This window comes from Rhamphochromis longiceps, linkage group LG5 (assembly GCF_057381845.1).
Source record: "Rhamphochromis longiceps isolate RC_006_pf linkage group LG5, R_longiceps_female_GT1.1, whole genome shotgun sequence".
Taxonomy (NCBI): domain Eukaryota; kingdom Metazoa; phylum Chordata; class Actinopteri; order Cichliformes; family Cichlidae; genus Rhamphochromis; species Rhamphochromis longiceps.
In genome coordinates, this window is record NC_140561.1 from 26699737 (window position 1) to 26714804 (window position 15068).

The 15068-nt window shown below is 38.2% G+C and overlaps 1 protein-coding gene across 6 annotated transcripts in view; it reads right to left on the reverse strand.

Annotated features, from left to right (window-relative positions):
- Positions 1-13065, reverse strand: part of cfap20dc (CFAP20 domain containing) — a 44329-nt gene extending 31264 nt beyond the window's left edge. For 2 of the 6 annotated variants that reach the window (XM_085406992.1, XM_085406989.1), the window contains exons 1-11: positions 12928-13065; positions 12689-12778; positions 12289-12382; positions 12114-12186; positions 11024-11138; positions 10697-10844; positions 10101-10247; positions 7873-7988; positions 7579-7681; positions 5932-6072; positions 3161-3474 (exon numbers count right to left, since the gene is read on the reverse strand). In XM_085406992.1, the coding sequence (XP_085263118.1) occupies positions 3161-3474; positions 5932-6072; positions 7579-7681; positions 7873-7988; positions 10101-10247; positions 10697-10844; positions 11024-11138; positions 12114-12186; positions 12289-12382; positions 12689-12778; positions 12928-12948 (1362 nt within the window). In that variant the 5' untranslated portion in view covers positions 12949-13065. The remainder of the gene's footprint in view (positions 1-3160; positions 3475-5931; positions 6073-7578; positions 7682-7872; positions 7989-10100; positions 10248-10696; positions 10845-11023; positions 11139-12113; positions 12187-12288; positions 12383-12688; positions 12779-12927) is intronic. The other 4 variants (XM_085406991.1, XM_085406990.1, XM_085406994.1 and 1 more) reach the window with 4 other exon arrangements.
- Between the last annotated feature and the right edge of the window lie 2003 nt (positions 13066-15068).

Here is a 15068-nt window from a genome sequence, read left to right on the forward strand (position 1 = left end):
ATGGTGAAATCTTTAGTCAGACACTGAGTGGGGACTTGGTGGATCAGGGCAGACGCTCTGGATGAATCCTGAAACATGTGATGGAGGGCAAAACCATGTAATCTGTGTGTAACAGCTGTGTAGTGGTGTAGAAGAACGCCGAACATTATTTACCATTAGATCCAGAGCGATCCAATAAAGCTACTGCTGTGCCACATGTGCAAAAATACACACCCCTTTTTTCTGAATGCTGCGTGATATTGCAGGTATTTTACTGAACTCAAAGGAAAAAAAAAATCAGATACACACCCAGGTGTGGACAACACTCAGTCTCAATCTGTGAGTCGAATGCCTCTACAAAATCCAGAGTTACAGTAAATGGCATTATTCTAACAAGTTTAACAACAGCCTGAGGTCCAATAACAGCTGTTTTGACAGATACTTTCAGTGTTACGTAACAAACACAATATGTAACAGAAAAGAAGAAAAGAACAGCTCAGAAAAAGGTAAGCTATCGAGGTGAGGACTTGAGTGACGACCTATAGGACAGACCGAAAACTCTGGCAGGCAGCTGTGCCACTGTGGCGTTAAAGGGATTGTTCAAATAAGAGTGTTGGCAGCTATGTCAAGCGCAAATGAGTTAAAAGATGATTTTCTTTCAGTATGAAACAATGGCACACACAGCAGTAAACTGCCTACCGCAAACCTCAGTAAATTACAGCTGTAAGACTGACTTCTCAATTCTCCCTTCCCAAATGTTTCTACTCTGAAAAAGAAACTCCTGAAAATGCATGTGCAATGAGGCCAGCCACAAAAATAAATGTCTTCATGCCTTTACATTGCTAACCTTTTATTATAGCGCTATTATAAATCCCCCAAAACAGCATTTTAATGCAAACAGATTACAAACTCTGTATTAAGAAGTGACATTACTATATGTGAATTGTTATAATTTCCTTTTTTCTTTGTATGTAGATGTCAACCTTAACGGTTAAACACAATTACTGAAAACTCAGTTTCCCCAAAGCACGGTGGCAGAGATAGAAATAATATTGAGACAAAGCAATGCCTTTTGGAAAAAGAGCAAAGATAAAGAAAAAAAGTAGTAAACAAGAAAAGTTTTACAATTCACCTTATAGGTACTTTTTCAATCAGTCTAGTGTTCACACACATTGTTCTGGTTTGGACAGCAGGGTACTGAGGTCTTTAAAAAAAGAAAAAGAAAAGAAACAACAACAGAAAAAGCATGCTGCACTAACTATACAATGCCCAATGCTGAGGCAATAAATCCCTACAGTATTCTTTTATTCTTTATATGTGTTCTGATAGGCCCTTTATTAGATTATTTAACAAACACTATAAATTGGCAGCCAAGGAAGTTGAAATGGCTGTGCTCTTTTGACAGAGGTGAAAGTAGTTATAAAACCATTCTCCAAACCAATATTTCATGCAAATTCTAAAGAAATGTTCAACCTGGAAAGAGCTTTATGGAAGAAAGGTTATACATGCAATTTACAAAGGTCACTATAAAAGATTCATTTTTTGAAACCAATCTGTTTTACTGTTTTCCCAATACAATAACCCTGGCTCTTCAGTTTCAACATGTACATCTAGATCTGTACACAATGTCAGTGATAAATGTGAGCCTTAGGAGAAGCTCTTACAATACAAAATACAAAATCATAACATGCACTATTAATATTTTTTTATTCAATGTAGTTGCTAACCTTGTAGATATAATGCATTAATTTAAAACTGCCATAAAACAAAAAGAGTGTTGAGTTTGATATTGTAAGATCACTGGCCTTGTGTTTCTTAAGATGTGCTGTTCACACTAAACATGGTTGTCTTGTACTGTGCCCATGCATGACTGTACTCCCTTCCCCCTTGTCTGCTGGACTGCACTCACACTGTGCTTTATGATCCAGGCCTGAGCACGCATCAATTTGTCTCAGCATCTCAATAAGCTTTCTCCCCATTTCATGCACACACGCTTTTGAAAAGCACTCTTGTGAGCACAATGAGGTTCACAATTTTATGCATTTTGTGTCTTAATTTGGACAGGGTTTTGTTTTGTTTTTTTGAGCGGCGACACACTATTCTCTCACATGCCTTACAGATTTATAAATTACTTAATGCATTGACTTTCTCAGAGGCAATGGGTGTTTGAGTTTCATGCTTGGGCAGAAAACATATGCCCACATCTTGGACAGACAACATGCGCTCCTCACACAGTAGCAGTGATCATATTTGTTAAAGGAACTGGTACAGCCTAGCGTGAATAAAACCTTGAATTTAACTTTACATAATGTAATTGATTCAACATATCTCCTCGAATTTGTATGTGTGTTAGTTTCCTGTTCATTTCTGGGGTTTGCTTCATATTTTTTTGGTAATTGATTTTCCTCTTTGTTTCCTGTAACTTTACATTCTGTCTTTGTCTTCCCAACACCGATTCCACCTGTTTTTTGTTTTCTTATTGGATCTCTGTGTATACTTTGGCCTGTCCCTCCTTCATTTTTTGTCTCTATTTTTCTTATGCCCCTTTCTGGATTCCTATTTTGTTTTACCAAGTACATGACATGTTTTATTGCCAGTCAATAAAGCCTCAGCTTTTGTATTAATCCTGGCGCAGTGTTCTGCATTTGAGTTGTCTCCTGTAGAATCACAACAAGGATATTAATTTTGAATTATAAGATTTATTATAAAGTTTTAAATGAGTAAAAGTAATTAGCATGTCTTTGAAGATCATTCTTTGTGATCATAGTTTAATCTCCTTGCTAAGCATAAAGAAAATCATCGCTTTTTGTTACAAGTCTCAGAGCCATTAATAAATTATCTGATGATAAATAACCACGCTGACCTTTCAAGTGAAAATTTGATGCATAATATGAAATGTGCAATATGAAATACTACTCACCAAAAAATTTAAAGTGAAATTAAAGCTAGTACTTCAAACTTACTCTGATTAAACAGAGATAAATCAAACTTTGGGCATTTTGAAGGATTTCTTAGTGAATTAGACATAGTTTTTCATTTCTACTCCATGTCAAACTAGTAGTGCATGTAATATAAAGCAGTTTTTGCTTGACAGATAATCATTAAGTGTCCCCGCAAGACAGGGGCACTTTGTGTGTGTGAACTCAAAGAACAGTGTGCTTGTGTCTCTCCCTTAACATACCTCATCACTTTCACTGCCAATAAAGTCATCCTCGGGCTGGACATCATACCGCCTCCCAATCTTGCTCTGAACCTGATGATCTCCCATCTCCATCTTCTCCTGGTCACCCTGGCCTTGTCCTCGTTTGGGTGAGTGAGGCTGGGATGAGAAAGTGAACACCTCCTTTTGCAGAGTGAGCTGAGGCTCAGACCCTTCATTACTCTCCCAGCTGTTCCAGACCTTCAGGTCAGAAGGCAAACCTTGCTGCACAGAGCACAGTTGAGACTCTGTGACCATGAGTGCTGAACTTTCCTTTGCAGGAGTGTGACACTCATCTAAATGAAAGATGATAAAATAAGATCAAGTAACAAAAGAATAGTTGCAAGGAAATGTTATTAAGAGTTTTAAATGTACAAATTCCCAAGTATGTCTTTCACAACGCATGTAAACAATTAGACATGGAGTCAAATTACAATGAGCAATAAATCACTGTTTTATTACTTTTTAATCATACGGTTACTGTCATTCTAATTTGATTTGAATATGTGCACACGAAATTCATAATAACGATATAATAGGGTTGCAAATCATTCAACGACCTGGCAAAATAAGCATTAATGAAGTTATCCTGCACCGACATGTTTGTATTGCTTATTAACAACCCTGCTAGGTTAATTAGGTACAGTGAAACGTTATAGACAAAGAAAGAAGAAAAACATCAGTAGTAAGAAAACCATTTTACTGCTAATTTGTCACTGATGAAATGTCACCTATGCCAACTTTATATACATATATGTATATACATAGCAAAGAGAATAAAAGCTTGTTTTAGCCTTTAATGAATGCTGCATCCACTTCTGTTGGTATGCGAGAAACAATGAATCCTTATACTGCGAGATAAGCCTGAGATCACAGAAAGGGGCACCTAAATTTGAATGAGTGAGCACATTTGAATCTCTCGACAGTATAATCACTTTCTCTAATTGCCCACTGTGTGGCAAACCCTGTGCCCAGGAGATGTCCCTCTGACTTTTATTTAATGCGCCACATTACCATTAATGAACTAACTGCTTTCCGTCTGTGGGCAGGGCTGCAGCAAAGGAGCTTACTGCTGGAGAAACATCCATAATTGAGCTTTCGGAACACATGCACTCACTTCACAAGGACAATGTGGGTATAGGTGTGTCCGTGTGTGTGTGGGGTAGCAGTGCGGGGAGAGTTTGTGGGGGAGGGATCCCACAAGTGGCCTTGACACAGGTTATGCAAAATTAAAAAGGGGGGAAAAGCTTGTGTCCAATGTAGAATGAGATCTTTTAAAATTCATGCAACACTTCAACAATCCAGTTTAAAAAGTAAGAGTGGGAACACATATTGTTTTTCTCAAGCATAAACAAAGTGCTTATTAAAATCATAACATGCAAAGCAGTCATCAAAATCACCCAGCATGTACATTGCTCTAGTTTGTCTCGTGTTCCCATCTCTTGCTGTCGTGCTTAACTTTTACTGATACCACACATCTTCCAGGTGTCTATTTACGGCTGCTTTAAGCCTCATCGGCTACATGTTCTGACTTTTCTGCTAGGGTCAGAGGCTGGTGCTTGCTCTCCTGCCTGCTGGATGAAGGACTGCAGCTTTCCCAGCTTTCACTATTCCCTCTATGGTGCTGAGGTACAGCATCCCAAGGAGATGTTAACCATAACTGAAACACCTAATAATATAAAAGAATAGTACACCTTTAGCCCACCACAACACACATAGAATATACACTCAACTGCCACTTTATTAGGCACACCAGCTCATTAATGAAAATATTAAATCAGGTAATCACTAATAGCCAACAGAAATGGTTAGGATGACATGCAAATGAAATGTTCAAATAAAACATTAAAATGGGGAAAGAAAATGATTTCAGTGTCTCTGAACATGGAATGGCTGTTGGTGCCAGACGAGCTAGAGTATTTTAGAAACTGTTGATCTGCTGGGATTTTCCCACACAACCATCTCTAGAGTTTGCAGAGAATTGTCTGAAAAAGATCAAATATCCACCGAGCAGGCAGCTCTCTGGGTGGGAATGCCTTGTTGATTCCAGAGGTCAGAGGAGAATGGTCAGGCTGCTTTGAGCTGATAGGAAGGCAAAGTACAGTAACTGAAATAAGCTCAAATAAACGAAACCAAGGTATGCAGAAGAACAATTCTGAACGCACAAGATGTCAGACTTTAAAACAGACAGACAGCAGCAGCATCAGAAGACCACACCAGTTTCTGCTTCTGCCAGCTATGAACAGGAAATTGCAGCTAAAACTTGTATAGGTTCACCAAAATTGGAAGAAGAAGACTGAAAATTCCCTGCCTGATCTGATAAGTCTTGCTTTCTATTGCTACACTTTGATGGTAGGATCAGAATTTGGCATAAACTACCAAAAAGCATGGCTCCGGTATCCCTTGAATTAAGGCCCCCTATTACCAACTGAGAATTGTTTGAACATCACAGCCTACATAAATATTGCTGATGATCATCCATCCCTTTATAACCACAGTGTGACCATATGTGACACAAAGCTCATATCTCTAATAGAGCTCCTTTGGAATGTGGTAGAACAGGAGATTTATATCATGGATGTGGAATTTACAAATCTGCAGCATCTGTGTGATGCTACATGTCATCATGGACTAAAATCTCTGAGGAATGTTTCCAGTAACTGGTTGAACCTACACCACAAAGAATTAAGGCAGTGCTGAAGGCAAAATGGGGTCCAAGTGGCTGGTGAGTTTATACAGTGCATACAACTTACTTGATGATGTTTGCTTTTCTCCTCCAGCACTGATGACTCTCAGCTTCTTAGATCCCTTCTTGTCAACTGCTCTTTTTTTAGGGGGATGTGGCTGTAAACTGCCAGATGCTCCTACATAATGTACTTTCAACATTACAAAAGCTTTATAACACAAAACAGTCAAACAACAATGTTATTAGAGCTTGCCAGAAGCATATCTGTGAATTGATTATGCACCGTGAAAATCCTTATTAATGAAGGCATTTCAGTAACTGAGCTTCTTACATTCATTCAGTGAGGAGAATATTTCCAGCTACATTATGTTCAGCTGAATTAGGGAATTTTAATCATCCCATTTTTTTCATTCTGTCATGCTCAAAGAATGCTGTATTACCAGCCATAAAAGCTGTTATTAGGTGCTTGAAAGAGCATGTTCTGAGAAAGAGGACTCTTATTTTGTTAGTTTGTTGATTCTGATGCATTTACTGATGTCTAGTATCTGGAAGAAATGAAAAGGCAAAGTAACCATCTATGCTCTAAGGGAAAAGATGCACTGGAAATCAAGTATATTAAAACCCCACTATTATATTAAAACTTTTTTACTCTTTGAGGATTTAGTGTCAAAAACCATTCACAGGTACTGAGGTAATGGCAGCTAGTTTTGCACTGAAGATTTGTGGTAAAATCTGTTTCAGTTAGTTTCATTATACCAATGTTTAGTTCAAAGTATGATGAAAATGTTTTTGCAGACCACAATTTAAGTTCATAAAATAGGCATTAGTTGTTTTGTGCCTATATCTAACACTTCACATCAGCAAGTATAAGGTGAATCTGCTTCACAAACCTAAACTCTAATGAACTCTTCATTTCCTTTGTTGGCAAATTAGATAAAGTGGTCCTCAAGACCTGCACAGATTCAACAATAACATATCTGCCCAGTAACTGAAAGGTCACAGTGCAAAACTGCAATGCCCCTGGTTTGATTACAGCCAGCGGGTGTGTTGCATATCACACCCCTCTCTCACCCAATGTTCTGTTTCCTTCTTTGCTGTCAGCTATTCAATTAAGGCGTGATGCCAAAAAAACACATCTAAAAAAATATGACCTAATGAGGGTGTGGGGAGTAGTGCTTGTAGTATCTGTTTAATAACCCATCATCATTCTGCTCAGCATCGGCACAGAAAAAAATGAACAGAGGAAGTGAAAATAATATATTTTTTTGGCTTCTTTCCAAAGACTATTTTTGTTCTTCAGGTTTCAGCCTCTTTTTTTCTTTTTGGGTTAAAGAACTGTGTTTTTTTAATCCCTGTTGAAACCCCTAAATATCATTTTACAATTAAATATTTATCTAGTCCCATTTCCTGGGTTCTTCCTCATTTTCTAAACCTTGTTTAATGTGGCATGGGTTCCTGCAGATACACAACACTCCCAGTCCACACAGACATATGTTACAATGGTGTACATGCAGCCCAGAAAAGCATAACTTCAGCTTGAGCTAGTGTACAAAGAAATAGAAAGAAAAAGAAACAAACAAACAGATAATAGATAAATAAAGTCTGTAACAAGCAATGCTAAGTGTTTGAGTGATAAAATAGCAAGATGAACAGGGTTTGTTCATAGATAGCATTCAGACTCAATAAATCACTCTCTGTACTCTGTCAAATTTACCCTCATTGAGAATGTGGGAAGGTTCTCCATGTGATAAATTCTCACTCTGGTTGGTAATGCTCTGACTTTCTGTAGTAACCTTTTGGTTCATTCTACTCGATCCCTGTGGGACGTAACCAAAGGAAACATACAAGTTCAGAGACAAATTTATTCTGTTTTGTAGTAAATACAATTTATGGCAGGCATACAAATCATTCAGAGAGATATGCTGTAGGTTCTTACAGGATTGGCTAGATTACTAATTTGGAAAGGAAAAACAGAGACTACATTTCTTTCAGCTCCATCTTATGTTACCTTGCTTTTTCTTCCAGTTAGGAGAGGTGGTCCAGAGGCTCTGGAGCCTGAGGCTGTGTGTAAAATGCCCTGGGGCCTGGTTCTCCGATAACAGGTTGATCTGGCAGTGGTAGGAACTGCACAAAAGTAAGGCATTCCCATTAGTTATTGATCTGAATTGATTAGTTCCTGTAGGATTTCTCTTATGCTAATACATAAGGCCATTTCAGTTTGAAGGGCACAGACCAGCATTAAGATGAGGAAAGAGCTGTGTTCTTTCAAACTAAAAAGATCCCTTAAAGTCCCTTTGTAACTGTGAATAAAAATCTTTAGAACGTTCCCTTTTATGTAGATTATATACTGCAATATGTTTTTTTTAATTAAATTTCTTAAACTATATTGCAAACATAATCAATCAAGAAAATACTATGCACTTTACTAATGCTTAGCATTTTAATTAGAGTCTAATGGGCAAAATATTTTATGAGGAATGAAAATTAATGATTGGATACAAATTTGACTCTACTGCTGAGCTGATATAACGGATGTTTTTCTTTAATCTAACAATCTGTTCCATTTCATCATGTGAAAATAATGGGCTACAGTGGGAGATGTGATATGGCGACAACTTGACCCCGCTGTATCTGTGCCAGGACTCATCAGGACCACCTCTGCTGATGTTAACAGCCAAACACACTTTCTTGTAAAGCCTCATCAGAAGAGTGAGCAAATACTTTGCTCTCCACAAAACACGCACACACACACACACACACACATACACACTACAATAAAAAACAGGCAGAGCTTTGGTGGATTTAAGAAGAGAAAGAGATGATGTTGCCCCTGTGTGATACAGCAAGTTAAATTAATTGAACTTTACTGCTGGAATAGTGTACATTCCTCCTGAAACTTGAAAAAGAGTGATATAACCGCAAGAACTACAACAAGATCTATGTCTGCATAAGCTACAAATATTTTTAGAACAGACTTTAATTTCTGAGAAATTTTTGTCTTTGGGATTAAGAGAACGTCTTTGCTGAAGCACAGAGATAATCAGGGCTTGTTTGTTGTTGCATGATACAAAGTGCTGTAGCTTACTTTTAACAGTTTCTGACACTTTGGCTATTGAAGGATCAGCATTCACCCAGCAATTCTGTCAAATTCAAAATTGGATGCCTACTTTAATAGCAATCGTTTTAATTATGATTAGGAATGTTATGCTAATAATGCAGATGCTAATTATGAAAAGATATTTCTTGTGCATGGTTACTGCTCTCTTCTATGGGCACTGCTGGTTGACTCAACATGACTTAGACAGCTGTCAGAACAAATAAATATGCACTGATAAAAAAGGCCACAAAGGTGACAGAAGTGGATTACTGGTGCATGTCTTTTTGTATGAGGAGATAATTGCAGCTCCTTGAGTACAGGTGAGGCACAAATGAACACAAAAATGAAGACCACGGGAATTTCATTCCAGGAAAACAAAGTGATTATCATCACAGTGCCTTTGTAGCAAACACTTTCTCTACATGCAACCATTTGTGAACCGTTTCCTATTCATCTGTATAAATAAGTAAGTTCATGGGTGGACTGTGGCTCATATTGTGTACTCTCAATGTTACTCTCAAAACAATCAACGCTATGAACCTGCTGTAATCCATTAAAGAAGACCTACACTAAAGGACAAAAATATCTGACAAATTCTGTTCACCCTGTGAACATTACATTAATTTGAAATGTTATAACACACCACTATTATGCTCTAGTAACTATCACATCTCCTCTGGGGTCAAGAGCTTTGCACGGATTTTTAAATCCAGCTGCAGGGATTTCATCCACAACATTGTTGGTGGAGTCAGGCACTGATGCTGAAGATAAGGCCTGTCTTTGAGTCTGCACTCCAATTTATCCCAACAGCGCTCAGTGGCATTGAACTCAGATTTTGTGCAGAAAAATTACTTCACACCTAACTTATAAAGCCTTTTTCTTTACAAACCTGGCTTTGTGCAAAGGGGTACTGTTATCCTTCCAGATAAAACTCCTTCCTCCAAACTGTTGCTGAAAAGACTACCAATCTCAAAAACAAAGGGTCCTACTCCAAATAGTCTAAATCGTCTTTGTTAAACAAAGCAACAGCTACTTCATATATGATTTTAATGACAGTTTACACTTTGCACGCTTTATGGTTACTTTTGATGAAATTACAATTCTCAAAATGTTTTTTGTTTGTGTCTTATCTTACGTACCACAGTCAGAGTTAGAAAGACCAGTCCTCAAATCTGTCTTTCGCACATTTTCCCTGTTGAACACCTGAATGACTTGGTTCACGTCTGGTGGGAACTGGCAACTGCGTGGGATTAAGTCCATTAGACCAGCTCCACTGCGAAACATGTCTAGATTGGAAAAAGTAACAATCTCACACTAATATTAGCTATAAAATAAGCTCAAACACATTATTACAATATATAACATCACACCACAAAAGTAACACTTTGATCAACTGAAAAATACGAACTGACCGAGACACCCTTTTTGGTAGATAGAGTAGGTGTGCAGTAGGCAGCCAGTAATGTGCAGCTGTTATCACTGCTGAGCCATATCAGCCTTGAACAAAATCTACCACTGAGTTCTCAGCCAGCCACAGAAAAACAGCCAACTGTTTGTCTCTCTATCTCTCCAAACACACAAACATAATTTCACACAAACCCACAAGAACAAAGACCACTGGCTTGCTTCTGTGGCAAGTACTTAGGTACTGTATCTTTATTAAACACATTTGGAGTAGCGTATTGGGTAAGTCGATAAAACTTCAAAATTTGAAACCAGCAACCATCTACTTTACCATCATCTGACATTCCTGCATGCTCCGTTCTTACAGTGAAGATTCTCCGGACTTTGCAGGTAGCGAACAACGTGATGCCATCCAGTGTCAAAAATCCCTTGAACAGTTCACCGCTCAGTGATACAAGGTCGATGCATAATGTTGACCACTGAGACAACACATACAATATTAATTTGTAGTTAAAAGCACCACACACAGATAAAGATCAATACCTACTAAGAAACATGGAGAAGGAAAAAAACAAACAAACAAAAAACAAACAAACAAACAAACAGCTGACAGCAAATTTAATACTAAAGGAATGTCAAAGATGAATAAGATACTCACAACATTGCGTTTCAGTCCAACAAAAGGTATCTTTGCATGCAAAAGTGTGGCAGACACCTCTTTATGCACTGTTGATAAGTGGAGTCTTCTTTTTAGGCCCTCTGAATCAGTTATCCTGTGATTAACAGACAGCAAAGTAGAACATGAATTATCACCAGCATCAGTAGTGCCACTAAGAAATCATGACCTGTGAAAACAAAAAGCTTTATTGGTCTCTAGAGTAAGCTCTTAAAGATGTTTTCACTTTTATCTCACGCTGTGAAATCAGCTGTCATGACATACTCAAATGGAAGAAGAACAACGACACACAATGTTTTCACCAATTCTTAAAATAGTGTGCGAGTAAATAAGCAGGTAAGTGTAAGAAAATCATTTCAGGCAATATCTCTCCCTGATGCTCTTGATATCCAAACAGCAGTTTCTACTGCATACTGTAAGCTGCAGTTTACCAAAGATTTTTTGGGGTAAATATAGAATTTACCAAATTAGACTGAAATAGAATAAAGATTGAAATAATGAAACAATGTAGAGTGGCATTCTTCTTTCAGTGACTAAATGCTGCAGTGACGATATATGAACACACAATTGCATTATGCAATCAGAGCCACTAAATGCAAACTGTGGAGAAAAACAGCGAGCACTTGACATTCACATTCTACATTGTAATAATGTGGCTGTTCAGAATTTATAGTGGCACACAAGATAAAAGCCTTCTTTGTGACAAATTGTTGAACAATATCTTAATAATAAATGGTTATTTAGGCTGTTACATAACAGTCAATGAGGCACTTTGTTTTCTAAGTGGCTCGATGGGTTTTTTCCTACCAGATGTAAACAAGCTGTTTTCACTGTGAGCCCATTGTTATTCAATCACTATTTCTTTGTCACACTGTACATTACTGGAAAAGCATTTTTCACTGTACATTACAATAAGCAAGTACTCTAAGTGAGTACATAAAATGTTATTTTGTTCTGCTCGCATACATTTTTCAGCCAGAATGTTAAAGATTTATACCAAAATGTTGAAGTCAGTCAATTGAATTAACATTTATAACATTTGTACCATAAGAACAATCTCTGCGCTACTTACACAAGCTCAGCAGAAAAGTCATGACCGTGAGAAACATTGACTTGAAGCACCAAAAATCTTTGGAGAAGTCCAACTAAGAAAAAAACAAACAAACGAAAAGAACGAGTTACTATTAATATTTAGAATTAAACAAAACAACAAGTTGCACACTTGTATGAAAGTAGTAGAGACTTACGAGACATTTTGCCATTCTCTGGCATTTGCATCTTGACTGTCTGGCTGCTTCCATCCAGACAGTAAACACATCCTTTGACTTCTTTATTATACTCCTAAGGGAGAAAATAATGCATAAGAGGAATTGCTCAGTCTCCGTGTGTTATGACCAGAAGACTACCTGTTGTGTAACTGCTCTCTGAGATCCAAAATTTATTTTGTGTATTTAGTTTTGTTTGTTTGCTTTTTATCTGAATAAGTCTGTAGCATATATGTTTAGAGAAATGCAATTGTTTCAGTCCTCATATGCAGGTGCCAGTTTGTCTTTGAGAGGATATAAAGCCTAGGTTAGTGTGATTACGTTACTGGTAATAAGCTAATAGTAAGTTAAACAAACAGCTCTAAAAAAATAAATAACTAACTTTATATATGGCTGACGGCCCTCCGCAGAGTTTCCATTTAGCCGCAGGGTCTTTTCCTTGTCCACTGAAGATCTCAACCACAGCTCCACCCTGCAAGAAACAACTAGTTCTCGCTAGCCTGCAGTCGATGTTACATCAGCCTGAAGCTCATATCAGCTCCGAGGAAATTGTATTTTTATACACAGGGCAAGAATTTTAGTAAATAAAGGGCTAAATTGATTCGGTTAAAATAAGCTTACCTGATAATTATTCCTGAACATTTTACATGACACAACGTCAGCGGTGTGAAAATACTTTTTGACGTGGGCGTACACCCCTGCTCAAATGATATAGGCAGTTGAGGAACACCAGTTTAGTTAACTCTGGACACGTCTCCATAGCAACCGGCAAAGTCCCGCTTGTAGAGCTCAAATCTCGCGAGTGTTTCTGTTTATGTTGTTTGTGTGTTTCCGTTTACCTTAACCTGAACAAAATCCCTATTAGAATACAGATTAACCCCACACTCCAAATTTGACATGTCTTATAAAGCGATACCTGACCAAAGGTTAACTAACCAGTCATTTTTCCTAAGCCTTCCGACAGAGGTAGCTAGTACTTTTTTTAATATACCTTTTGTCTGTAAAAACAAACAAGAGCCGATGGTAACTGGAATAATTAAATCGGCACAGGTGACTCAAACAATTCTCACCTGCTATTTTTATTGTAAATAGCTGTTGTCGTTTACCTGCCACTCATGAAATCCAATAGGCGAATAACCTACTTTCACTTCTTTTTTAGAAAAAATCCTGTCTGACACTCAGTTAACGCAATTTTGAAATTAATGTGATGGCAAGATTAGCGGCCTACTTCTGACAGGGTGCTATAAATTAATCAGACATAATAGTTACTCACCGTATAAATTAGCCCCATTATTGACAAAAATGTAGCACAATGAAATTTGAAAGATTTAAACAAGAAAGCTCAGATCACAAAATGTCCTTTGACTCTGCTTTTTTCACAACCAAAGTTTGTTATAGGCCATTTTTAATGGATTTCACTGCGGGGTTTTTTTTTTGTTTTGATGTTTGTTTATTTGAGAGAAATAATATCTTTTATGTCTCATCATATTTCATGTTGCCAGATGTGAGAGATACACATATCGACGGGGCCGGGTTATGTTAAAAAGTATAAATGGTTATACTTTGTTCATTGGTTCAAAGGTACCCCACACTTCTTTTTTGGTTGCTTGTTTGTTCTGGTATATTTTTCATTTGAACTGTTATTCTGCCAGAGTACTCATATTAACCAGATGGCATTGAACGCCCCATTGGTGTGTTAGGAAAACTCTTTTGTACATATGTTCCTTGAAGGGGTTTTGGAGTGGTTCTTTTTCCACCGCAGAAAAGGGCTAGGAGTCGGAGAGGAGCTGCTGTATGTTTTTGTTATGATCGGATTGTGAAATAAAGCAGATACAGTGAGAAAGCAACTCCAGGAGTCATCCCTGCCTTAAAGCTGCAACATATCATGGCGAGCCAGCCAGGAGGAAGGTTTGAAGAACTTCCCGCACGAGAGTGAAGCAGAAGCCTGGTTAGCGCCATTAGCGGCTAACGTTAGCGCTACCGCACGGCTGAAGAAAAACCTTTCTCCAAGCACCGGACCTGAAATCTGACGGACTAAAGACAAGCTTGTGAGTACCCACAATGGAGATAGAAGCCCGACGAGATAAGATCACCGCCACACTCTGCCAGCTAAGTCGTGATCAGCTCATAGAAGTGGGTTATAAGGTGAAAGGCTTTGCTACACCGCTAAATGAGCCTACAAAAGACACTTCCAGACGCCAACTGATGAAAGTTATAGAACATAAACTGGACGAGGTGGAAAACAGTTATACACCAGACGATGCTGTACAGTTTGTGAAAGAACTTTTATCGTTTTTGGGCGAATATAAAGCTAAAGACAATACGGCCGAGAGTGATTTTTCCCGCCCTTCAGACGCAAGAGACAAGTATGACGAGCTGCAGGAAGAAATTAGAGCGATAGGGCAGAAACTCAAGATGGCGGACGCTGCCCCGAACCTGCTGTCTTCTAAAGTACCAGAGGTGACAATTCGCAGGGAGTTTCGCATCTGTGGCCAAATAGGTGAGGGAGGGCAGCGCGATCGGCTGTCCTATACCAACCTGCTGCATCAGATGGAAAATGGACTCCGCAAAGGCCACAGTGAGTCAGAAGTTATTGAAGCAGTGATAAGAGCCATCAATCCAGGTCTCAAACTGCGTGATATGCTTGAAATAAAGACTGATTTGACACTCACACAGTTAAAGACAATATTAAAAGGACATTACCGAGAAGATGACACATCTGATTTGTACCAAAAACTGATAAATATTTCCCAAGATCCAAA